The 27,591-nt window shown below is 41.7% G+C and overlaps 1 protein-coding gene across 1 annotated transcript; it reads right to left on the bottom strand.

The window, feature by feature from the left end:
• Window positions 1–16,833: 16,833 nt before the first annotated feature.
• LOC109889020 (uncharacterized) lies at window positions 16,834–26,636 on the bottom strand. Its single transcript, XM_020480162.2, has 5 exons — window positions 26,389–26,636; window positions 22,760–23,095; window positions 22,244–22,408; window positions 17,770–17,807; window positions 16,834–17,551 (listed from the first exon to the last, which is right to left on the bottom strand). Exons 1-5 carry the CDS (start codon window positions 26,447–26,449, stop codon window positions 17,354–17,356), a joined length of 798 nt encoding a protein of 265 aa, XP_020335751.1. The 5' UTR covers window positions 26,450–26,636; the 3' UTR covers window positions 16,834–17,353.
• Window positions 26,637–27,591: the final 955 nt, after the last annotated feature.

The following is a 27,591-nucleotide window of genomic DNA, read 5'->3' as shown; positions in this document are numbered from 1 at the left end:
TTCCTCCCTCACAGGGAAACACCCTGATCCTGGTTGTTGTGGATCGCCTCTCTAACTCCTGTCATCTCCCCCCTCTGCCCGGTCTACTTACGGCCCTATAGACTGCGGAGGCCTTGTTTACACACGTCTTCCGGCATTACGGGGTGCCTGAGGATATAGTGTCTGATCGAGGTGCCCAGTTCACTTCGAGAGTCTGGAGGGCGTTCATGGAACGTCTGGGGGTCTCGATCAGCATCACCCCAAGAGTAATGGGCAGGTGGAGCGAGTGAACCAGGATGTAGGCAGGTTTCTGTGGTCTTATTGCCTGGACTGGCCGGGGGAGTGGGCGGCGTTTGTGCCCTGGGCCGAGATGGTGCAGAACTGGCTCTGCCACTCCTCCACTAACCTTTCCCCCTTTCAGTGCGTATTGGGGTACCAGCCGTTTCTGGCATCATAGTCAGACCGGGGCTCCTGCGGTGGATGACTGGTTCAGGCGCGCGGAGGAGACATGGGAAGCTGCCCATGTTCACATCAAGCAGGTCGCTCTGCTCCAAAAAACCTGCGCGGACTATCACCGCAGTGAGGCCAGGGGACCGGGTCTGACTCTCGACCCGAAACCTGCCCCTCCGCCTGCCCTGCCGGAAGCTGGGTCCGTGGTTTGTGGGGCCATTCAAAGTCCTGAGGAGAGGGAACGAGGTGTGTGACAGGTTACATCTTCTCCCCAATTACCATATTAACCCCTCATTCCATGTGTCTCTCCTCAGGCCGGTGGTGGTTGGTCCGCTCCAGGAGTCTGAGGTGTGGGAGGTTCCTTCTCCCCCTCAGGACATCAAGGGGGCCCTGGCATACTCCGTCCATTTAATCCTGGATTCGATGCCTTGGTCGAGGGGCCTTCAGTACCGCATGGAGTGGGAGGGGTATGGTCCTGAGGAGAGGTGCTGGGTTCCGGTGGCGGAAGTGTTGGACCCTGAAATGCTACGGGAGTACTGCGCCTCGTACTCCGGGTCGTCCCCAAGGCCGGAGTCGGCGCGCTGCTGGATCCGCGCGTCAAGGTTGGGTACTGTCATGACTTCTGCCGAAGTCGGCTCCCCTCCTTGTTCGGGCAGCGTTCGGCGGTCAATGTCACCGGCCTTTTAGCCATCGCCGCTCCATTTTTCAGGACACATGGTTACATTCTCTCAAAATGTGCCAAAAAAATGGTTTTACATCCCTGTTAGTGAGCATTTTATCCTTTGTCAAGATAATCCATCCACCTGACAGGTGTGGCATATCAAGCAGTTGATTAAACAGCGTGATCGTTACACAGATGCACCTTATGCTGGAGACAATAAAAGGTCATTCTAAAATGTGCAGTTTTGTCACACAACACAATGCCGCAGATGCCAAAGTTTTGAGGGAGCATGCAATTGGCATGCTGACTGCAGGAATGTCCACCAGAGCTGTTGCCAGATAATTTAATGTTAATTTCTATACCATAAGCCACCTTCAACGTCATTTTAAAGAATTTGGCAGTACGTCCAACCGGCCTCACAACCTCAGACCACGTGTAACCACGCCAGCCCAGAACCTCCACATCCGGCTTCTTCACCTGAGGGATCGTCTGAGGGGGGAAAACTCATTCTGATTGGTTGGGCCTGGCTCCCGAGGGGGGGGTCTGTTTATTTATTTTTTAGACTAGCTAGCTTTCTAACCATGACCAGCTAGCTAGCGACCTAAAGCTGGCAAATTTGCTATGGTTGCTACTCCTGTGTCTCCTGACCCCTCCTATCTCAGCGTCCAGTATTTATGCTGCAGTAGTTTATGTGTCGGGGGGTTAGGGTCAGTTTGTTATATCTGGAGTACTTCTCCTGTCCTATTTGGTGTCCTGTGTGAATTTAAGTGTGCTCTCTCTAATTCTCTCTTTCTCTCTTTCTTTCTCTCTCTCGGAGGACCTGAGCCCTAGGACCATGCCTCAGGACTACCTGACATGATGACTCCTTGCTGTCCGCAGTCCACCTGGCCGTGCTGCTGCTCCAGTTTCAACTGTTCTGCCTTATTATTATTGGACCATGCTGGTCATTTATGAACATTTGAACATCTTGGCCATGTTCTGTTATAATCTCCACCCAGCACAGCCAGAAGAGGACTGGCCACCCCACATAGCCTGGTTCCTCTCTAGGTTTCTTCCTAGGTTTGGGCCTTTCTAGGGAGTTTTTCCTAGCCACCGTGCTTCTACACCTGCATTGCTTGCTGTTTGGGGTTTTAGGCTGGGTTTCTGTACAGCACTTTGAGATATACGCTGATGTACAAAGGGCTATATAAATAAATTTGATTTGATTTGATTTGACTCGCTAGCTAAATATCTAGCTAACGTTAGCTGGGCTCAATGGTCTTATCATCCCTGAACCTTGTTCTCAGGGTATCCATACCACGACGGTATTACGTGAGATCCCCAGCATGTTAATGTTAGCTAGCTATTTGTGTCAACACGAGCACTATTATTGCTAGCTGGATAATACAACAACTAGCTAGGCCTAACTAGCTATATGCCTAAACTATAGAAATCATAATGATGATTAGGGGTAATGTATAGTATCTACACTACCATTCAAATGTTTGGGGTCACTTAGAAATGTCCTTGTTTTTGAAAGAAAATCACATTTTTTGTCCATTAAAATAACATCAAATTGATCAGAAATACAGTGTAGACATTGTTAATGTTGTAAATGACTATTGTAGCTGCAAACTACATATATTTGCATGGAATATCTACATAGGCGTACAGAGGCCCATTATCAGCAACCATCACTCCTGTGTTCCAATGGCACATTGTGTTAGCTAATCCAAGTTTATAATTTTAAATGGCTAATTGATCATTAGAAAACCATTTTGCAATGATGTTAGCACAGCTGAAAACTGTGTTCCCGATTAAAGAAGCAATAAAACTGGCCTTCTTTAGACTAGTTGAGTATCTGGAGCCTCAGCATTTGTGGGTTTGATTACAGGCTCAGAATGGCCTCAAACAAATAACTTTCTTCTGAAACTTGTCAGTCTATTGTTGTTCTGAGAAATGAAGGCTCTTCCAGGCGAGAAATTGCCAAGAAACTGAAGATCTCGTGCAACGCTATGTACTACTCCCTTCACAGAACAGCACAAACTGGCACTAACCAGAATAGAAAGAGGAATGGGGGGCCCCGGTGCATAACTGAGCAAGACGACAAGTACATTAGTGTCTAGTTTGAGAAACCGATGCCTCTCAAGTCCTCAACTGGCAGCTTCATTAAATAGTACCTGCAAAACACCAGTCTCAACGTCAACAGTGAGGAGGCGACTCGGGTATGCTACACGTGAGCGCTCATATTTTTCAACATGTTTTACAAAAGGATAGATTTGGAGTTAAATAAACTTGGATTTTTCGGCAGGGACATATGCAGGATGCTACCCGCTACAACATGGCCTTCGCTCCAGATCAAAACTCCAAACCTATAACCTAATTTTGGCCAAAATTACCTGGAGGGATTACTGCTACCAAGAATTCCTTTTTCCAAGCTATACGGAGGGTGCTCTACCAAACAAACAGGAGAGATCTGAGTACACCATCCAACCTGGCACTGAGGGAGTAGTGTTTAGTCTGATGCTATTTTGAAAGCCAAGAAGAAAAAAAACATTGTAAAAAATGAAGACAAATAAAGTACATTACAATGATATATTTTACTTTATGGGGACTGAATGCTGAGTTAAGGCTGCCAGGCTTGCTAGGACAGACCAGATACAACTTCAATTACCCCAGAAAAGGTTACTCTCCTCAATGTTATCCTCACAAATAATCCTGATAGGTATCAGTCTGGTGTTTTCTGTAATGACCTTAGTGATCACTGTTTAACAGCCTGTGTTCGTAATGGTTGCTCAGTGAAACGACCTGTCCTGATTTGTCATAGACGCTTGCTAAAACACTTTAATGAGCAAGCCTTCCTTCATGACCTGGCCTCTGTAAAATGGTATATAATCAGCTTGATCACCTCTGTCGAAGACACTTGGACCTTCTGTTTTGATATTTTCAGTGGTATTGTTAACAAACACACCCCCATAAAGACAATATGAATTAAAAACAGGTTCAGCCCCTGGTTCGACTGTGATCTTGCAGAGTTACTCCACCTCAAGAATTGCATTTGGTGAAAGGCTCGGCACACGCATACTCAGGCTGACTTGCTCTTGTTCAGGCAAATGAGAAATAAGTGCACTCAGGGAATCCGGAAGTCCAAAGTTAATTACTTTAAGGAGCAGTTCGCTCTCTGTGGGTCTAACCCCAAGAAGTTCTGGAAAATGGTTAAAGACCTGGAGAATAAACCCTCCTCCCCACAGCTGTCCATGTCCCTTAATGTTGATGATGTGGTTGTTACTGACAAGAAGCACATGGCTGACCTCTTTAATCACCACTTCAATAAGTCAGGATTCTTATTTGACTCAGCTATGCCTCTTTGCCAGTCCAACATTTCCTAATCTCTCACCCCTTCTAAAGCGACTAGCCTCGATGCTGCTCCTTCTTTTCCCCCTGCCCCGCTACAAAGTTTCTCCCTGTAGGTGGTCACTGAGTCCAAGGTGCTAAAGGAGCTCCTGAAACTTGACCACAAAAACACATCTGGGTCAGATGGTTTAGAACAGGGTTGGGCAACTCCAGTCCTCGAGGGCCTGATTGGTATCACACTTTTTCTCTTTTTTCTCCTTCCCTAGCAAACACAGCTGATTAATCAAATTGCAGTCTAAACTGTAAATCATGATTAGGTGATTGGAGTCAGGTGTGTTAGCTGGAGCTGGGGCTGGGGCAAAACGGTGACACCAAACAGGCCCTCGAGGACTAGAACTGCCCATCCCTGGTTTAGACCCTTTCTTCTTTAAGGTTGCTGCCCCTATCATCGCCAAGCCTATCTCCAACCTTTTTTTAACTTGTCTCTCCTTTCTGGGGAGGTTCCCATTGCTTGGAAGGCAGCCACAGTTGGTATTTTATTTAAAGGGGGAGATCAAGCTGATCCTAACTGTTATAGGCTTATTTCTATTTTACCCTGTTTATCAAAAGTGTTGGAAAAACTTGTAAATAATCAACTGACTGGCTTTCTTGATGTCTACCATATTCTCTCTGGTATGCAATCTGGTTTCTGCTCAGGTTATGGATGTGTCACTGCAACCTTAAAGGTCCTCAATGATGTCACCATTTCCCATTTTTCTAAGCAAAGTTGTGCTGCTATTTGTATTGACTTGGCCAAAGCTTTTGATACGGTAGACCTTTCCATTCTTGTGGGCCGGCTAAGGAGTATTAGTGTCTCTGAGGCCTAGTGTGCTAACTACCTCTCTCAAAGAGTGCAGTGTCTAAAGTCAGAACATCTGTTGTCTCAGCCACTGCCTGTCACCAAGGGAGTACCCCAAGGCTCAATCCTAGGCCCCACACTCTTCTCAATTTACATCAACAACATAGCTCAGTAGGTAGGAAGCTCTCTCATCCATTTATATGCAGATGATACTGTCTTATACTCAGCTGGCCCCTCCGCTGATTGTAGAGCATTTAACACACAACAAAGCTTTCTTAGTGTCCAACAAGCTTTATTTACCCTTAACCTGGTTTTGAACACCTCCCAAAACAAAGGCCATGTGGTTTGGTAAGAAGAATGCCACTCTCCCCACAGATGTGATTATTACCTCTGAGGGTTTAGAGTTTGAGATTGTCACCTCATACAAGTACTTGGGAGTGTGGATAGACGGTACACTGTCCTTTTCTCAGCACATATCCAAGCTGTAGGCTAAGGTTAAAATTAGACTTGATTTCCTCTATCTTAATCGCTCCTCTTTCACCCCTGCTGCCAAACTAACCCTGATTCAGATGACCATCCTACCCATGCTAGATTAAGGGAGATTAAATTTATAGACCGACAGGTAAGGGTGCTCTCGAACAGCTAGATGTTCTTTACCATTCGGCCATCAGATCTGCTACCAATGCTCCTTATGGGACACATCAATGCACTCTATACTACTCTGTAAACTGGTCATCTCTGTTTACCAGTCTTTTTATTTGGATTTTTTATTGACCCTTTATTTAACCAGGGAGGCATAGCAGTGTGAACAGACAACAACACAGAGTTACACATGAAGTAAACAATAAACAAGTCAATAATACAGTAGAAAGAAAAAAAGAGTCTATATACATTGTGTACAAATGGCATGAGGAGGTAGGCGGATAATTACAATTTTGCAGATTAACACTGGAGTGATAAATGATCAGATGGTCATGTGCAGGTAGAGATACTGGTGTGCAAAAGAGCAGAAAAGTAAATAAATATAAACAGTATGGGGATGAGGTAGGTAAATTGGGTGGGGCCACTGGTTGATGCTTATTTGTAAAAACCCTCTTAGGTCTCACTCCCCCCTATCTGAGATATCTACTGCAGCCCTTATCCTCCATATACAACACCCGTTCTGCCAGTCACATTCTGTTGAAGGTCCCCAAAGCACACACATCCCTGGGTCGCTCGTCTTTGCAGTTTGCTGCAGCTAGCGTCAGGAACAAGCTGCAACAAACTGTCACGTTCTGACCATAGTTCTGTTATTTTATTCTTTGTTTTAGTATGGTCAGGGCGTGAGTTGGGTGGGCAGTCTATGTTTGTTTTTCTATGTTGGTTTTTTCTGTTCGGCCTAGTATGGTTCTCAATCAGAGAAAGGTGTCGTTAGTTGTCTCTGATTGAGAATCATACTTAGGTAGCCTGGGTTTCACTTTTGGTTTGTGGGTGTTTGTTTCCGTGTGAGTGTTTGGGCCACACGGGAACTGTTTCGGTTTTGTATATTCACGTTGTCATTTATTGTTTAGTGTTCTGAGTTTTAATTAAAAATCATCATGAACACTTACCACGCTTTTTTTTTTTTTTTTTTTAAATATATTTTTTTAAATATCCCAGCCCACATCCCCGCAGGAAGCAGTTTACCTTTTGGTAGGCCGTCATTGTAAATAATGGTTAAAAATAAAATAATATAAAACAAGGACGAAACGGATGAAGACAGTCAGAGACAGAGTTGTCGATTTCCATTGTTACTTGTAAATGTTAAAAAGAGACGAAAAAGACAAACCAATTTTTCTAAATTAGCTAGCTCTCTAAACTACTCACCATACTATTTGAGTCACCACTAGAATAGGTAATTTTATGTTTTTGAGTAGGCCTATATATCTTTGTTTAATCTAATCAATCTAATTATTAATCTAAAAATAAAATCCTTGTGATTTTGTCAGAAATGTAAGGTCTTTTTACATGTTGATATAAAGTTGATTAAAGTAGAAGCTCTTCTTTTGTCCGTAGGTATTTTCACTTGGTAATAACTAATTATATCGAACTTGCTTAAAGAATGACACTTTTCTTTAAATATGGAAATCCTGCGACAATCTTTTCAGAAGCTGACGATTTATACTTTGTACTTACGCAGGTATTATACAGTTGAAGTCGGAAGTTTACATACACCTTAGCCAACTACATTTAAACTCAGTTTTTCACAATTCCTCACATTTAATCCTAGTAAAAATTCCAAGTCTTAGGTCAGTTAGGATCACCACTTTATTTTAAGAATGTGACATGTCAGAAAAACTGAAGAGTACATTTATTTCAGCTTTTATTTCGTTCATCACATTCCCAGTGGGTTAGAAGTTTACATACACTCAATTAGTATTTGGTAGCATTGCCTTTAAATTGTTTAACTTGAGTCAAACGTTTTGGATAGCATTCCACAAGCGTTCCACAATAAGTTGGGTGAACTAGTGTAACTGATTCAGGATGTAGGCCTCCTTGCTCGCACACGCTTATTTAGTTCTGCCCACAAATGTTCAATGGGATTGAGGTCGGGGCTTAGTGATGGCCATTCCAATACCTTGACTTTGTTGTCCTTAAGCCATTTTGCCTCAACTTTGGAATTATGCTTGGGGTCATTGTCCATTTGGAAGACCCATTTGCGACTAAGCTTTAACTTCCTGACTGATGTCTTGAGATGTTGCTTCAATATATCCACATACTTTTCCTCCCTCATGATGCCATCTATTTTGTGAAGTGCACCAGCCCCTCCTGCAGCAAAGCAACATGATGTGGCCACCCCCATGCTTCACGGTTGGGATGGTGTTCTTCGGCTTGCAAGCCTCCGCCCTTTTTCTCCAAACATAACGATGGTCATTATGGCCAAACATTTCTATTTTTGTTTCATCAGACCAGAGGACATTTCTCCAAAAAGTACGATCTTTGTCCCCATGTGCAGTTGCAAACCATAGTCTGCCTTTTTTTATGGCTGTTTTGGAGCAGTGGCTTCTTCCTTGCTGAGCAGCCTTTCAGGTTGTCAATATAGGACTCATTTTACTGTGGATATAGATACTTTTGTACCTGTTTCTTCCAGCATCTTCACAAGATTCTTTGCTGTTGTTCTGGGATTGATTTGCACTTTTCGCACCAAAGTGCGTTCATCTCTAGGAGACAGAACGCGTCTCCTTCCTGAGCAGTATGACGGCTGTGTGGTCCCATGGTGTTTATACTTGCGTACTATTGTTTGTACAGATGAACGTGGTACCTTCAGGTGTTTGGAAATTGCTCCCAAGGATGAACCCGACTTATGGAGGTCTACAATTTCCTTCTGAGGTCTTAGTTGATTTCCCCATGATGTCAAGCAAAGAGGCACTGGGTTTGAAGGTAGGCCTTGAAATACATCTACAGGTACACCTCCAATTGACTAAAATGATGTCAATTAGCCTGTCAAAGCTTCTAAAGCCATGACATCATTTTCTGGAATTTTTTTCTAAGCTGTTTAAAGGCACAATCAACTTAGTGTATGTAAACTTCTGACCCACTGGAATTGTGATACAGAGAATTATAAGTGAAACAATCTGTATGTAAACAATTGTTGGAAACATTGCAATAATTTGCAAATAAATAAATAAAAAATCCTACAATATGATTTTCTGGATTTTTTTTCTCATTTTGTCTGTCATAGTTGAAGTGTACCTATGATGAAAATTACAGGCCTCTCATCTTTTTAAGTGGGAGAACTTGCACAATTGGTGGCTGACTAAATACTTTTTTGCCTCACTGTATATGGATGAGCATTGGCCGTGCGGCATAGGCAAGATGCATTAGATGGTACAGAATACAGTATATATATATATGAGATGAGTGGGGCCTTCCGAGTGGTGCAGTGGTCTAAGGCACTGCTGTGCCACTAGAGATTCTGGGTTTGAGTTCAGGCTCTGTTGTGACCGGGAGACCCATGGGGCGGCGCACAATTGGCCCAGCGTCGTCCGGGTTAGGGAAGGGTTTGGCAGGCAGGGATTTCATTATCCCATCGCTCACTAACGATTCCTGTGGTGGGCTGAGTTCAGTGCATGGTCGCCAGGTGTACACTGTTTCCTCCGACACGTTGGTGGGGCTGGCTTCTGGGTTAAGTGGGCATTGTGTCAAGAAGCAATGTGGCTTGGTTGGGTTGTGTTTCGGAGGATGCACGGCTCTTGACCTTCACCTAACCCGAGTCTGTACGGGAGTTTCTGCAATGAGACAAGACTGTAACTTCCAATTGGGGAGAAAAAAGGGGTGAAAATACAAAATAATAAAAACAAACATATGAGATGAGTAATGTAGGATATGTAAACATTATTAAAGTGGTGTCATTTAAAGTGACTAGTGGTATCTTTATTAAATCGACTTATTAAAGTTGCTAGAGATTTGAGTCTGTATGTTGGCAACAGCCTCTCTATGTTAGTGATGGCTGTTTAACAGTCTGATGGCCTTGAGATAGATGTTTTTCAGTCTCTCGGTCCCAGCTTTGATGCACCTGTACTGACCTCACATTCTGGATGTTAGTGGGGTGAACAGGCAGTGGCTCGGGTGGTTGTTGTCCTTGATTATCTTTTTGGCCTTCCTGTGACATCGGGTGCTGTAGGTGTCCTGGAGGGCAGGTAGTTTGCCCCCGGTTATGCGTTGTGCAGACCACACAACCCTCTGGAGAGCCTTACGGTTGAGGCTGGTGCAGTTGCCATACCAGGCAGTCATATAGCCTGACAGGATACTCTCGATTGTGCATCTGTCAAAGTTTGTGAGTGTTTTAGATGACAAGTTGAATTTCTTCAGCCACCTGAGGCGCTGCCTTCACCACGCTGTCTGTGTGGGTGGACAATTTCAGTTTGTCTATGGTGTGTACGCCAAGGAACTTAAAACTTTCCACCTTCTCCACTACTGTCCCGTCAATGTGGATAGGGGGGTGGGGGGTGCTCTGTCTGCTGTTTCCTGAAGTCCACGATCATCTCCTTTGTTTTGTTGACGTTGAGTGAGAGGTTATTTCCTGACACCACACTCTGAGGTCCCTTACCTCCTCCCTGTAGGCCGTCTCGTGCTTGTTGGTAATCAAGCCTACCACTGTAGTGTTGTCTGCAAACTTGATGATTGAGTTGGAGGCATGCATGGCCACGCAGTCATGGGTGAACAGGGAGTACAGGAGAGGACTGAGAACGCACCCTTGTGGGGCCTCAGTGTTGAGGATCAGCGGGGTGGAGATGTTGTTTCCTATCTTCACCACCTGGGGGCGGCCCATCAGAAAGTCCAGGACCTAGTTGCCCAGGGTGGGGTCGAGACCCAGGGTCTCAAGTTTAATGACGAGTTTGAAGGGTACTATGCTGAGCTGTAGTCAATGAACAGCATTCTTACATAGGTATTCCCCTTGTTCAGATGGCATAGAGGCAGTGTGATGGTGATTGCATCGTCTGTGGACCTATTGGGGCGGTAAGCGAATTGGAGTGGGTCTAGGGTATCAGGTAGGGTAAAGGTGATATGATCCTTGACTAGTCTCTCAAAGCACTTCATGATGACAGAAGTGAGTGCTACAGGATGTTAGTCATTCAGTTCAGTTACCTTAGCTTTCCTGGGAACAGGAACAATGGTGGCCATCTTGAAGCATGTGGGGACAGCAGATTGGGATAGGGATTGATAGAATATGTCCGTAAATACACCAGCCAGCTGGTCTTCGCAAGCTCAGAGGACGCGGCCGTCTGTGCCGGCAGCCTTGCGAGGGTTAACGTGTTTAAATGTTTTACTCACGACGGCCACGGAGAAGGAGAGCCTACAGTGTTTGGTAGAGGGCCGTGTGAGTGGCACTGTGTTGTCCTCAAAGCGAGCAAAGAAGTTGTTTAATTTGTCTGGGAGCAAGACGTCGATGTCCGAGACGGGGCTGTAACGCTTGTCATCCGGGGAAGGAGAGGAGGACCAAGGTGCAGCGTTGGAAGTGTTCATATTTTAAATATTTTAATGAACACTGAAAACAAAACAATTAACAACCAACGAGCAGTCCTGTAAGGTGCAACACAACACTAAACAGAAAATAACCACCCACCAAAACACAATGGAAAACAGGCTACCTAAATATGGTTCTCAATCAGGGACAACGATTGACAGCTGCCTCTGATTGAGAACCATACCAGGCCAAACACAGAAATAGAAAATCATAGACAAACTAACATAGACAACCCACCCAACTCACGCCCTGACCATACTAAAACAAAAGACAAAACAAAGGAACTAAGGTCAGAATGTGACAGGGGCTGGTTTTCTTTTTTGTAATCCGTGATTGTCTGTAGACTCTGCCACATATGTCTTGCATTTGAGCCATAGAATTGCGACTCTATTTTGTCTCTATATTGACGCTTTGCTTTTTTGATTGCATTGCAGAGGGAATAACTACACTGTTTGTATTCAGTCATGTTTCCAGTCGCCTTGCCATGATTAAAAGCAGTGGTTCGCGCTTTCAGGTTTGTGCTAATGCTACCATCAATCCACGGTTTCTGTGCTAATGCTGCCATCAATCCACGGTTTCTGGTTAGGGAAGGTGTTAATAGTCACAGTGGGTACAACATCTCCGATGCACTTGCTAATAAACAGAGTATACGAGTCAGCGTATACGTCAATGTTATTGTCTGAGGCTACCCGGAACATATCCCAGTCCCAATCTTGAAGCGGGGAATCCGATTGGTCAGACCAGCGTTGGATAGACCTGAGCATGGGCGTTTCCTGTTTTAGTTTCTGCCTATAGGATGGATGCAACAAAATGGAGTCATGGTCAGATTTGCCGAAGGGATGGCGGGGGAGGGCTTTCTATGCATCGCGGTTGTTAGAGAAGCAATGGTCCAGAATGCTACCAGCTCGTAGCTACAATATATGCAGCCTCAGGATATATGGTTTCCAGTTTACATAGAGTCCAGTGAAATTCTTTCAGGACCGTCGAGGTATCTGCTTGCGGGGGATATCCACGGCTGTGACTATAATCGAAGGAACTCTAGGTCAGGTGAAAAAAGGGACTTGAGTTCCTGTATGTTGTTCTTATTACACCATGAGTTGTTAATCATAAGGCATACACCCCCCGCCCTTCTTCTGTCTGCGCGATGCATGAAGAAACCAGGTGGCTGTACCGACTCTGACAACATATCCAGAGTGAGCCATGTTTCCGTGAAACAGAGAATGTTTCAATCTCTGATGTCTCTCTGGAAGGCAACTTGTGCGCTAATTTTTTATGAAAAGTTTCCAACTTCACTATATTGCTCTGTGTTGTGTTGCTCTGCATTTTCTGGTGACGCCAATTGGAAATTCAGATGCTTTATGTTGATCTCAACTAGTTCTCAACATACTCTAGTTATCAAGGTCAAGTTTGTATTAGGAAAATTAGACCTGTTTGCTAATACTAACAGTCAGAGAGAAAAATCTTGTGGTAAACGTGCTGACAACACAGCTATGGAGTGTGGCGTGGTTAGATTGTGGGCTGATGGGGTAACAGTTTTTTGTCAAAGAGATATGCAACCTGCACGCCTGAGATCTTGTGCAGAGCCAGAGGTGGTGGTTATTAACGATTCAGTCAGCATCACACACCACAAGCTGCGAGCGACAAACACTTGGTAACACGCCTCATGAAGGTGATGGAAATATAGAAACAAAAGGATGGGTGCTATTTACAGTGCCTTCGGGAAAGCATTCACAACCCTTGACTTTTTTCACATTATGTTATGTACAAACTACAGCCGTATTCTAAAATGAATAAATAAAGAAAAATCAGCAATCTACACCCCATAAATGATAAAGTGTAAACAGGTTTGTAGAATTTTTACAAATGTATATATATTTTTTTACAGAAATACCTTGTTTACATAACTATTCAGACCCTTTGCTATGAGACTTGACATTGAGTTCAGGTGCATCCTGTTTCCATTGATCATCCTTGAGATGTTTCTACAACTTGATAGGAGTCCTCCTGTGGTAAATTCAATGGATTGGACATGATTTGGAAAGGCACACACCAGTCTATATAAGGTCCCACAGTTGACAGTGCATGTCAGAGCAAAAACCAAGCCATGAAGTCGAAGGAATTGAGCTCCAAGACGGGATATGGTTGAGGCACAGATCTGGGGAAGGGTGGCAAACATTTCTGCAGCATTGAACGTCCCCAAGAACACAGTGATCTCCATCATTCTTAAAGGGAAGAAGTTCGGAACCACCAAGACTCTTCGTAGAGCTGGCCGCCAGGCCAAACTGAGCAATCGGGGGAGAATGGCCTTGGTCAGGGAGGTGAGCAAGAACCTGATGGTCACTCTGACAGAGCTCTAGAGTTCTTCTGTGGGGATGGGAGAACTTTCCAGAAGGCCAACCATCTCTGCAGTACTCCACCAATTAGGCCTTTATGGTAGAGTGGCCAGACGGAAGCCACTCCAGTAAAAGGCACATGACAGCCCGCTTGGAGTTTGCCAAAAGGCACCTAAAGACTCTCACACCATGATATACATGATTCTCTGGTCTGATGAAACCAAGATTGAACTCTTTGGCCTGAATGCCAAGCTTCATGTCTGGAGGAAACCAGGCACCATCCCTACAGTGAAGCATGGTGGTGGAAGCATCTTGCTGTGGGGATGTTTTTCAGCGGCAGGGACTGGGAGACTAGTCAGGATCGAGGGAAAGATGAACAGCGCAAAGTACAGAGAGATCCTTGATGAAATCCTGCTCCAGAGTGCTCAGGACCTCAGACTGGGGTGAAGGTTCACCTTTCAACAGGACACCGACCCTAAGCACACAGCCAAGACAACGCAGGAGTTGCTTCGGGACAAGTCTCTGAATGTCCTTGAGTGGCCCAGCCAGAGCCCGGACTTGAACCAGATCGAACATCTCTGGAGAGACCTGAAATAGCTGTGCAGCTATGCTCCCAATCCAACCTGACAGAGCTTGACAGGATCTGCAAAAAACAATGGGAGAAACTGCCCAAATACAGGTGTGCCAAGCTTGCAGAGTCATACCCAAGAAGAATTGAGGCTGTATTAGCTGCCAAATACGCTTCAACAAAGTACTGAGTAAAGGGTCTGAATACTTTCCGAAGGCACTGTAGCTAAAGCCATTCTGTAATCTACTGCTAGTCTCCAGTGGTAATTTTACACAATGACATTGACCACACATTGTGTATGAAAGCAAGATACCCCTTTTCACCCTCTCCTATCATCTTTGTGCCTGCTATTGTCCTTATTGCCCTTCTATCTGACTGGTAATATGCTGACATGATGTTATGTTAATGCCTCACCGGATTAAATAACCCCCATACTGTATAAATTAAATACTGAGATACAGTAAACATATCCTAAGCCTTGTCTGAGCCAGAATGGTTGGGACAGGATCTTATTTTCTGTTTCTTTAGCCCAAGGTAGCTTGATGTACACTCCCCATCCAACCTGACAGAGCTTGAGAGGATCTCCAGAGAAGAATGGGAGAAACTTGATGTACAAGTACACGTCATGGACAGGCTGCTAGTCCTGAGATAAGAGGAACTCACTTGGTGAAGGCCACACACTCTAAAAATGGAATGAATGTTCAAGAATTGTAGTTACCACCCATGATTGTATTTGCTAGTGACAACGAATTAGTTCTTACATGCACTCTGGGAAATATGCAAATAAGGCTTCACAATAAGGAGTGTGTTAATTTAACACTGAAAGTGTGTACTCGTATAGATACTGGAACAGTGTTAAATTTAACACTGAAGCATATGCTATGAGAAAGTGGCAATTTAATGCATTTTCACAAAAAAAGATAGCATAGCACTAATATAGTATATATCGCATATTATTTCACACCTTTCACATGCAGTTCTGTGTTTTTTCTTTTAACCCTTACAACTTCATAACATACAGTAAATGTTCTCAGTAAGGTCTCAGAAGATGCTTCAGGCACCACCTTGTCGTTACTATGATATGGGTGGACACCACAAAACACCAGAAAATGGACACAGAGAAGAACCAGCTCACCTGCTTTTACACTATGACTATGTTTGTTTGTTTGTTTAGATTTTAAAAGAAAAAGGGAATAGTTTCACCATGATAAAAATGAGAGTTCAGTTCACCATTAAAATGAAGGACAGACGTAAATGAATCACTAAATCACATTAAATAAATAAAATCTTCAGAAATGACTTTGTCAAAGCAACAAAATAACTAATGAATCACTAAATCACGTTAAATAAATAAAATCTTCAGAAATGACTTTGTCAAAGCAACAAAATAACTAGAGCTTCACAATGATGCTGAAAACTTGGAGACATATTGGGGTTAAGGGGGTTAAAATCATGAGAATGAACAAAGATTTATGAAATGCGATTTGTGTTTAGTGCTATTAAAATACACTACCATTCAAAAGTTTGGAGTCACTTAGAAATGTCCTTGTTTTTGAAAGAAAAGCACTTTTTTTTTGTCTATTAAAATAACATCAAATTGATCAGAAATACAGTGTAGACATTGTTAATGTTGTAAATGACTATTGTAGCTGGAAATTGATGTTTTTTATGGAATATCTACATAGGCGTACAAAGGCCCATTATCAGCAACCATCACTCCTGTGTTCCAATGGCAAGTTGTGTTAGCTAATCCAAGTTTATAATTTTAAAAGGCTAATTGATCATTAGAAAACCCTTTTGAAATTATGTAAGCACAGCTGAAAACTGTGTACTGATTAAAGAAGCTATAAAACCTGGCCTTTTTAAACTAGTTGAGTATCTAGAGCATCAGCATTTGTGGGTTTGATTACAGGTTCAAAATGGTCAAAAACAAATAAGTTTCTTCTGAAACTCGTCAGTCTATTCTTGTTCTGAGAAAAGAAGGCTATTCCATGCGAGAAATTGCCAAGACACTGAAGATCTCGTGCAACGCTGTGTACTACTCCCTTCACAGAACAGCGCAAACTGGGTCTAACCAGAATAGAAAGAGGAGTGGGAGGCCCGGGTGCACAACTGAACAAGAGGACAAGAGTGTCTTGTTTGAGAAACTGACGCCTCACAAGTCCTCAACTGGCAGCTTCATTAAATAGTACCCGCAAAACACCAGTCTCAACGTCAACAGTGAAGAGGCGACTCCGGGATGCTGGCCTTCTAGGCAGAGTTGCAAAGAAAAAGCCATATCTCAGACTGGCCAATAAAAAAAAAAGATTAAGATGGGCAAAAGAACACAGACACTGGACAGAGTAACTCTGCACAAACATTGCCTAATAGCAATTGCCAGTGATACATTCAAATGAAAGCCCTCCAAATCCTCCATGCTTCGAGGCTTCCGCTAGACCGATCGTGTCAAGATTACAACACTTGATGCACTGCATTTGTCTGGAAACATTAGAAACTGTTACATGAGAGCCATTGAAAGTCTAAAAACAACATCTGTGAAAGAGCTCGATTAGATCAGAATGTAATCCGTGTGATATGATCACCTATTATACTAAATAATTTATTTGAAACTTGATTTTCCCAGTATACATGTATATCAATAATTGTGAATTTCAAACCATTGAGGGATGAAAAAAAAAACATCTGTCAAGTAAACTCCATTTAATGAGAACTTAGTTGGATTGCAGAGGACCATGCTAATTATTTTGTAAAATCCCCCCAGATACTTCTGGTAATACGAATAGTGTCAGAGTAAACAAACAACATGACACTCTGTGAAAACAAATACCCTATTAAAAGGTGTATTTATCTGTGTAAACCCTACTGGAAATTTTTACACACAATTTATGTTCCATGACTTTATAAAAAACAAACAAACAAACCAAAAAAAAACATGTTAAAATTACATTTGTGTTACAGTCAAATGGGTTATTGTATCTACAACTTTTTTTTTGTTAGTATTTCCAGTAGGGCACAGTCACGCATAGCCACAGGGAGGGTGTTTTTATTAATACGGGACTAAGTATTTCCATTCTTACGGTATCTATCACCTCAGAGTGACACATCAACCGCAGCATCATTCTCTCAGCACCTGTTCCATATGTTGATGGCATTCAGTTCAAATCAGACAATGCTGTTTGTATTTAATAGAGTTTCAGATGACTCACTATCTCCCGTATGACACCCTTTGTTGTGGGGGAAAGGTGATTGCAGCATATTCCACTGTCTCTGCAGACCTTACCACTCCTCCCTCCCTCTCCCTCCCATGCCTGTTCGCCTCTTCTCCATTGGGTCTACTGTTGAAGTCCAGCACACCGTATTCTACAGAATAGACAGACATGGAGGTGGACGCCTCTCCTGACCCCTGAAAATGTATACAGTATGCATTTTATAAAACAGAACCTTTGCAATTTATTGTTTTTGATCTAATACATCTGTCAAAATACAAACATTGAAGCATTATTTTTTTAAACTTTGTATTAGGAATTTGGCTTATGTTTGTTGCTAAGCAAATGTGTCAAAATTGTAACAAACCAAAGAATGACCAGGACTCTGAGAGACACCAATAGAGTGTGATCTTACCTGTTGCTTGGCCTTGAGGTTCTCTTGCTGGTCCCGTTCTGGACACAAGATACAGATTTTACTATGTGTTAATCATAGACAAATTATCCTGCATTTTGTCACTTAAACTCCTCTGGGCACATTGACTTCACAATACAAAACCTAGGAGGCTCCTGGTTCTCAGCACCTTCCATAGACTTACAAAGTAATTATGACAACTTCCGGAGGACATCCTCCAGCCTATCAGAGCTCTTGCAGTATGAACTGAAGTGTTGTCCACCAAATCAAAGGATCAGATAATGAATCTAGTACTGAAAGCATAAGCTACAGCTAGCTAGCACTGCAGTGTATAAGATGTGGTGAGTAGTTGACTCAAACATAAACAAAGCCAATAGTTTAAGAGTTTTGAACAAATACATTTCCAAATGAAGGAGTTGAAAGAGAGAAATGGAGAGAGAGAAAGTGTCATTTTTGTCCCACTTTCAGCCTACTAAAACACCCTGCACAAACAGAGGTATGCTATGTTAGCTAGCTGGCTACACAACACTGGAAGTCAAGTTAAGCTTTTGGTATAACTAATTTATTGCAGCTGGTGTAACTGCTTACTGACTGTACATTACTGCATGATTGTAGCGGGTTTACCAACAAGTTAGTTCTATTAGCTATGCTGACTATGACATTACTTTAGCTAATATGGTGACAATGTAGGCTGTGTGTAGCGATTTGACTTGGAAAGGTTTTTTCGCCTGGTCACATACAGCTGATGTGTTGTGCATTGAAGTCCACAAGCGAAGGGAAGAGGTGAGAGAAGGAGAGCGCATAGGACGTGGCTTCCATGAAAGTGAACTGTGTTTACGCGTTCATCAGATTCTGTTGAAAAACGTTTCTTAAACATACCTGAATTTATCCAATAGAAACTCTTGTTTGCAACTGTTGGACTAATGATTACACCCTATATCAGCTACATGCAGGAAAGTCTGTCACTGTCTGTCACATCAAATTTGTCTCTCGACCTTTACACTTACGTTGTAAACTTTCATTCATTGGCTAGGTTGTAGCAACCTCATGATGGGGCATTGAGAAAATTAGAGTATAGCCAAAAATGTATCAATGTTACATTAGAACTGGGTGAATGGAATTTGAGTGAGAGTCATGTGATATGCTGAAATAGAAATGTTCAAGAAGAAAAAAAACAAACAACATCCTTCCTCATCTTAAAACGGCACCTACCACCACTGATACAAGATCATGGCCTATAGTATTAGAGGTTGAAGATGGGAACAGTTATTCTATTCATATCCAAGGATTCTAGTAGTCCAGATGATCTTTGCAGTGTTGTGCTGCTTGTATCTGCATACAACCTGAGTCAGTGACACTTTCCTCAAAGTCAGATGAAGTCACTGGATGGAAAGATAAACTTTTCTACTGGTACATAGTAGTGCTTGAGAAGGCATTTGTTCAAGGAGGTACAAAACATGACATGTTGGGGGATACCCAAAAAAACCATCAAAGAAACACGATGCTCTGTTTTGAAGTGGGTCAGGAGAAAAGCAAACGAGAGTTTGAGACAGCATTTGTGAAAACAAACAGTTTGCAATTTTTCTCCCTGTCTCTGTGCTAATTTGAGTTCTCTGTGTAGGTGGTTATTTCCTCTGGTTAAAGGAGGCTCGTATCAAAGTGCGTGAGTCATGCATGTGAAACTGCAACAGTGGCTCATACGAAGGGATGTATTTCATCTCACTAACAAGGTTTCCATCCAGCATTTTCATGCAAGTAAAAGTACATCTGATAAAGAATGGCCTAATGGAAAGAGCAAATTTATCAGTTTTGCAAATGTCGACGATACAAAATGGGATGATGGGATCTTTTTGTGTCTGTAAAATGAATTATGCCAAAAAAATGGCAGTAGAAACGCCATTATGCACAAATGTTGATATAATAAGCATTATATTGAAGTAAACTTGGAGTCACACAATGATATGTTGTGTGGTCCTCCCACTACCAGTGGGATCATTTAGCTATTACATTTTGAAATGTAGTACTCCATTAGATATAACCAAATCTATGGCATTTTGCCATTACTACTATACAAAACGATCTCCATACACTACTTCCATTCATTTGGATGGGTTACCTTCAGACGATTCCCATGAAACTTATGGAGGTTGTAGAGCAAAAATGAAGAACACCATCATTTTTGTGAGAGTCTCCCCTTTCCGTAGTGTGGTCATATTAGTTTGTAGCTCAGACGCTACAGATGTTTTTGTGAGAAGACAGATTTTTAGGATGTGGTCTGACAAACACCACTGTAGCTCGGTCACCTTCCACTGCAGATGTGGAGATGCAGCCCCATACAAAAAAAATACGTATCTGTAGTACTGATGGATTTTGATGGGGATTTTTTGTTTCATTATTATAATCTTCCCAATTTCGATCTTGTCTCATCGCTGCAATGTCCCAATGGGCTCGGGAGGCAAAGGTGGAGTCACGAGTCTTCCGAAACATGACCCGCCAAACCACGCTCCTTAACACCCACCGCAGGAAACATTATTCAACTGATGACTGGGGTCAGCCTGCAGGTACCTGGCCCGCCACAAGGAGTCACTAGAGCGCGATGAGCCCTCCCCTAACCCGGATGATGCTGGGCCAATTGTGTGCTGCCCTATGGGATTCCCGATCACAGCCAGTTGTGATACAGCCCGGGAACGAACCCGGGTCTGTAGTGACACCTCTAGCACTGTGATGCATTGCCTTAGACCGCTGCGCCACTCGGGAGGCCCTACGGGGATTGTTTTTAATTATGTTACATAGATTGAAGCACGGGTGCAGTAAAAGACTCCTTAAGGCTACAGATGAAATAAATTATCATGAACTTCACAGGGTGGTGAAAGTGCACAATGATGAGGTTGATGATCCTTTCAACTAAATATTGATGGTCTTCAATTGTTATTCGGGTGACATGAGAATCGATACTTGGCTTCCGTTTGACAAATAAAAATAATATCGCTCGTCGGTCCACAATAATCTATATTTATAATGAGGCATTTGTTTTTACAAAAGCATCAGTAGAGTTGAAAACCCATTTAACTTGTATTTTTGATTTGATACATGGGAAATTAATTGCATTGTTTAATTGTTATTTTTATGTGCACTACATCATCATGCACAGCCTAATCACTCGTGGACAGATTCTCGTGGACAGATTCTCGTGGATAGATGAAACAGTGAGAATCTGTCAAGGCACAAGTAGAATTATGTGATTACAAGCAGCATTAGTTCCTGTTTTTGACTACACTGATTATTTGAACGAATCAGGATTGGGCGAAGGCGGTTCTTAAACTTTCAAGCCTGTGTGCAGATGATAAATGGTTTTCACTAGATTTCACAGCCACAAAGTCAAAATTGTCTATATCGTAAAAATTCCTGAAAACAAAAATGTCCTTTTTTGGCCATGATAAAAAGTGGTGAAATTAGCAGAAGGGATAGGTTTTGCAGAGAGTTTCCATTTGCGAGGGAGGAGTCTTCACTTTCTTCCTTAGCACAAAGGTAATCACAATTATTAACAGCATTTCCCCCAGAAGTAAAACAGGAAATTACAAACTTCCGCAAGATCATTTTATTTTTGGTTAAACTGATTACGCACAGTGTTTTATCTGCAAAAAGTCAATTGGATGGAAACACATCTCTGATGGGAAAATGCACTTACTTTTTTATTGCGGATGTTAGAATATTTGCATTTCTAATCTATCACCAATTGAATGGAAACCGAATTACTGATGCTCCACCCCCCTCCCCCCCCCAAAAAAACACTATTGATTTCAGCTCCCTTAAGAATTACTCCATTTGTCAGTTTGATCAAGTGTGGCCGAGGTGAAATGGCTAGCTAGCTAGCGGTGGTGCGCTAATAGCGTTTCAGTCGGTGACACTCGCTCTGAGACCTAGTAGTTGTTCCCCTTGCTTGTTCCCCAAGGGCAGCGGCTTTTGTGGCGCGATGGGTAACGATGCTTCGTGATTGACTGTGGTTGATGTGTGCAGAGGGTCCCTGTTTCGAGCCCAGATTGGGGCAAGGAGAGGGACGGAAGCTATACTGTTACACAAGCAAAATGATTTGACTGATTTAAGACTGTAAAGCTATGTTTCAGATAATAAAGACATATCTTTGGTCCAGGTGTTGACATTAAGTGCAGAAAGAAAGAAGTCGATGGACAAGAACCAAGGCCTTAATCTAACTGGATTTGCAAAGAATTACAACTACAAGAGATACTATGGTATCAGTGGAGGCTGCTGAGGGGAGGACTCCTCATAATAATGTCTGGAACATAAGTAAATGGAATTGGCGTCCAACACATGGAAACCATGTGTGTGATGTTGATACCTTTCCACAAATACCTTTCCGCTCCAGCATTACCACATGCCCGTCCTCCCTAATTAAGGTGCCACCAACCTCCTGCTTATGATATGTATGGTTAGGGATAATGATAGGTCCCTTCAATACCTGGGCTCCTTTTGTAGGTCCAGCAGAACCAACCAAGCAGTCCGATTAACAGAGCTATGATTGTCACCCCCAAAACAGCAAAGATGATCAGGACATATACATTGTTGGCGTTTCCACGGTCGCTGATACCATCATCTGCGACGTTAGAGGTGAATGATGGGGATTCTGGAATAGAAATGGCTCCTTAGGTGAAACTAGATGAGACATTAAATTAAGGTAAAGCAGAGTAGGGTCATGCCGTCTAGAACATCAATCTTCAAGGAACACAATCTTGACCAAAGGCTTTAAAAGGTCCATAGTTAGCTCCTTTAAAATGGTTGCTTGGGTTGGTTTTTGAATTTTTAACAGATAGTACTTGTAAAAAGGTTGTACATTTAGCTGGGTTCAATACAGGCTGGACGGACACTGCTTTAAGATAAATAAAAAACATCATGTGACGTATCATGAAAACCCTTGTGCTTGACATTGACTTAGTTATAGACATTATACTGTGAAGAGAGCGATCTTATAGCCTACCTGCGGTGTTACCATTCGATTGAAGGATAAGCGACACCTCATTGCTTTTTAGCATGGGAGGATCTCTATTGATTTGGAACAACATGATCCAATACGTTCCGTTGTCAACTGATGTCAGATTTTGGATGAAGAAAGAGGCCTCTTTATTCTCAGAGAAGCAGAGGTGGCTTTGTAAGCAACAGCTGTGCACATCATGATTACATTCAGCGATCTTTTTAGAATTTTTGTAAAGACCAATTGAGCGATTACTAGATGCTTTGGACATGTTCCGAAGTGAGAAGTGGATGGTGATCCCATGACCTATGATTCCCACCATTTTCTCTGCCCAGTTGTGTCCTGAAAAAGAGAGAGGAAGTTGTCAACAACTTAGGACATGACCTGATGATTTAGGTACACAAGATGTTTTCTTTTCTTTTTTTCTATAACTTCTATCTCCACCTGATTGCATAACACTAACTGTAAGTTGCTCTGGATAAGAGTGTCTAAGAGTGTCTGCTAAATGACTAAAATATGAATTATATTAATAATATGAATAATAATAAATATAAATGTAAAATTATATTGTAAATTAATATTGTAATGGACCTTTAACATCTTTTACTTTTAATTTAAAAAAAAAAACTATGTTCCATATTACTAATTGTACATTTATATATTCATATTTTAGTCACTCTTAGACACTCTTATCCAGAGCAACTTACAGTTAGTGCATTCGTCTTAAGATATCTAGTTGAGACAACCACATATCACAGTCGTAGTAAATACATTTCTCCTTTAATTAAGAAGTTAATCAGCAAAGTCAGTGCTAGTAGGAAAAGAGAAGTACAATATACTTCATCAAATATACACAGTGTTGTGTATATTTTCAACAGTATATTTTATATTTCCTGTATATTTATCTTATCCCAGGAACCCAGTTACCAGTTTTCATTGACTAGAGATATGATCCACAAATATTTATTGGACAAAAATGTCTTCATTGGGATATAGAAAAAATAAACCAAGCAATATAAAAAAACATTTTATGATCAAAGTGGAATAAAAATATTACAAAAATTAGAATGCGTTTTAGAAGGTATGAGAGTGCCTTCAGAAAGTATTCATACCCCTTGACTTATTCCACATTCTGTTGTGTTACAGCCTGAATTCAAAATTGATTGAATTTATTTTTTTCTCTCTCAACCATACCCTGAAATGACAAAGTAAAAACATGCTTTTATAAATGTCGGCAAATTTATTTAAAATGAAATACAGAAATATCTACTTTACGTAAGTATTGACACCCTTGAGTCAATCCATGTTAAAATCCCATTTGGCAGCGATTACAGCTGTGGTCTGTCTGGGTAAGTCTCTAAGAGCTTTACACAACTGGATTGTACAATATTTGCACATTGTTATTTTTTTTTTATTCTTCAAGCTCTGTCGAGTTGGTTGTTGATCATTGCTAGACAGCCATTTCCTAGTATTGCCATAGATTTTTCAAGACGATTTAAGTCAAAACTGTAATTAGGCCACTCAGGAACATTCAATGTCATCTTGGTAAGCAACTCCAGTGTACATTTGGCTTTGTGTTGTAGCTTATTGTCCTGCTGAAAGGTGAATTTGTCCCCCAGTGCAAACCAGATGCATGTTTTGGAATATTTGTGTTCTGTACAGGCTTCCTCCTTTTCCACTGTCATTTAGTATTGTGGAGTAACTACAATGTTGTTGATCCATCCTCAGTTTTCTCCTATCACAACCATTAAAAACTCTGTAACTGTCACCATTGACCTCATGGTGAAATCCCTGAGCAGTTTCCATCCTCTCTGGCAACTGAGTTAGAAAGGATGCCTGTATCTTTGTAGTGACTGGGTGTATTGATACACCATCCAAAGTGTCATTCATAATTTCATCATGATCAAAGGAATATTTGCAACAAGGCACTTTAGTAATACTGCAAAACATGTGGCAAAGCAATTCACTTTTTTGTCCTGAATACAAAGTGTTATGTTTACGGCACATCCAATGCATCACATTACTGAGTACCACTCGCCCTATTTTCAAGTATAGAGGTGGCTGCCTCATGTTATGTGTATGCTTGTAATCGTTAAGGACTGGGGAATTTTTCAGGATAAATAGGGAAACAGAGTGGAGTTAAGCACAGGCAAAATCCTAGAGGAAAACCTGGTTCAGTCTGCATTTCACCAGACACTGGGAGATGAATTCACCTTTCAGCAGGACAATAACCTTAAACACAAGGCCAAATCTACACTGAAGTTGCTTACCAAGAAGACAGTGAATGTTCCTGAGTGGCCTAGTTTCAGTTTTGAATTAAATCTGCTTAAAAATCTATGGCAAGACATTAAAATGGATTGTCTAGCAATGATCAACAACCAATTTGACAGAGCTTGAAGAATCTTGAAAATAATAATGGGAAATGTTGCAGAATTCAGGTGTGTAAAGCTCTTAGAGACTTGCCCAGAAAGGCTCACAGCTGTAATCACTGCCAAATGTGCTTCAACAAAGTAGTGACTCTAACATTTATTAACCCAGGGGGTTGAATACTTGCATTACAGAGTATTTTGTGTAGATCGTTGACAACAAAAAGACAATTAAATACATTTTTATCCCACTTTGTAACACAACAAAATGTGGAAACAGTCAAGGTGTAAATACTTTTGGAAGGCACTGTAATTGTATGTGTGGGCTACAGAGATGAGGTAGTCATTTGAAACACTGTAATTGTATGTGTGGGCTACAGAGATGAGGTAGTCATTTGAAAGTCATCTTAAACACTATTATTGCACAAGCAACTTGTTAGGCACATTTTAACTCCTGAATGTATTTAGGCTTGCCATAACAAAGGGGTTGAATACTTATTCACTAAAGACATTTAAGCTTTTCATTTTTTATTAATTTGTAAAAATGTCTAAAAATATAGATCCACGGGTATTGTGTGTAGGCCAGTGACACAAATCTCAATTTAATCAAATTTTAAATTCAGGCTGTAACACAACAAAACATGGAAAAAATACTTTCTGAAGGCACTGTATATAGGCCTACTGTACCCCAATTCAAATAAATGCTATGGAAAACTTGTCACTATGTCAAATCATCCACAAGCAAAAAGTCACAAACACATTGGGATGAATTATACAGCCCATTTCGCCACTATGGCCTATTTATTGCCTTTAATTCCCTTATCCTACCTCATTTGCACACACTGTATATAGACTTTTTTTTTCTATTGTATTATTGATTGTATGTTTTGTTTATTCCATGTGTAACTCTGTGTTGTTGCATGTGTCGAACTGCTTTGCTTTATCTTGGCCAGGTCGCAGTTGTAAATGAGAATTGTTCTCAACTAGCCTACCTGGTTAAATAAAGGTGAAATAAAAGTACAATCTTGGTTGTTCAGAGACATACCATACATACTCTGTGCTACTGAGTATCACCACCTCTGACCTGTGAGTTCCATGATAAAGAGTTGGGTTACTAAAGTTCCTTTTTTCTATAGTTTAAGTCATAACTTTTACAGATCAGGAATGTTTTATAAATAATAATCCTTCAACATTTGATCCGAACATACACAGTCACTGGCATTCTAGTAGGCTACATCTACAGTACATAGATGGAGGAAGATGACCTACCGTTGAACAGCACGATGAGGACAACCAGTAAGAGAGGCTTTGGGCTAGAGTAGTAGAACATGATACACGAGAACCGGATCAGAAGAATCGAGCTTCTATATCCTTGGCTTCTATCCTTGGCCTAAATGATGTGTCTTCTCCGTCTGCCTCCACTCGTCTAAAGCCTGATCTGTTTCTTCCTACCCTCACACTTGAGCTCATATTAAAGAGAGAAATGCTGACAGGAACTAGCTTGAACCCATATGTATGTGCAACTACAAGCACCTCCTGTGAACAAAGGCTTCAAAGGGGTTCTGGGACTTGTGGTGCAGACTTGTGAGTGTCTCAAGCGTGCCAATAAAAGCCAGAATAATGTGTCAGTTAAAGAGAAAGTTCACCTTAAAAGAAAAGTAGCCTATGGCAGACATTGTCATACCTCACAACTGTTTTGGAACCAAAGCCAAGCTGGGTCCATGCCACAGCACCTGTGAGCCACTCAAATTGTAAGAAATAAAGAATGAAATTATTCCAAGACACTTCCGATGTATAAAAATGTATGGCAAGACAATAAAAAAAATTGGGGTGGGAAGTATATATGGTTCACCAGCAACAAATGATGAGGGATTAAACATCGTAAAATCATTCCTCTGATCATGAAATCAAGAATCAAAACATACATTTTCACGAGTACCACTTGCAAAAACAGTAAGCATGACATTAGATGAGGTAAACAAATGCCAAAACAGCAGGTTGAAGTTTACTGGAGGATGTAATGGGGTTCTATGAGGACATGTCAAAGAGAGAGTTGCTGGTGGTCTACAGTAGTGGAGGAATCAAAACAAAGGGTTTTGTTGTGGTGTCTGTGGTCGTAGGGAGGGCGTCCGCTGTTTTTTTGTGGTCCTGCTGTCATCCTTCTGCTGTGTAAATCCTACCATCTTTTTGTCACTTTAAACTGAAACCACAATTGTTAACTGACTGACTTATCAGCAGTCTCTTTATCATGTGGTACTGTAACAAATGCACTCTCTGGAAACATACCTACTTTGAAGGTTTATTTTTCACACTCCGGCTTGAAGTTCCCCCTCAGTGCAAATGGGATTTAGTCTGACTATCCATCCAAAACACCACTTCCACTATTGTTTCTTCTTCACAATGAATGTATGTAACAATCGATAAAGCAGCAGAATTAAATTCAGGATGAGCAAAATGGGATAAGCTTTCCCT

This window comes from Oncorhynchus kisutch, linkage group LG4 (assembly GCF_002021735.2).
Source record: "Oncorhynchus kisutch isolate 150728-3 linkage group LG4, Okis_V2, whole genome shotgun sequence".
Lineage (NCBI taxonomy): Eukaryota > Metazoa > Chordata > Actinopteri > Salmoniformes > Salmonidae > Oncorhynchus > Oncorhynchus kisutch.
Note: the sequence above shows the minus strand (reverse complement) of the source record. Positions and strands in the feature narration are given on the sequence as shown.

Bases quoted from the DNA above. Each gene is read 5' to 3' on its own strand.
- LOC109889020 (XM_020480162.2), bottom strand. From the start codon at position 26,449: ATGTTCTACTACTCTAGCCCAAAGCCTCTCTTACTGGTTGTCCTCATC. The intron at 23,096-26,388 runs GTAGGTCATCTT...TCTCTTTTTCAG, and splicing joins CCTCATCGTGCTGTTCAACG to GACACAACTGGGCAGAGAAA. The intron at 17,808-22,243 runs GTATTGAAGGGA...TCTTGTGTCCAG, and splicing joins GACCTACAAAAGGAGCCCAG to AACGGGACCAGCAAGAGAAC.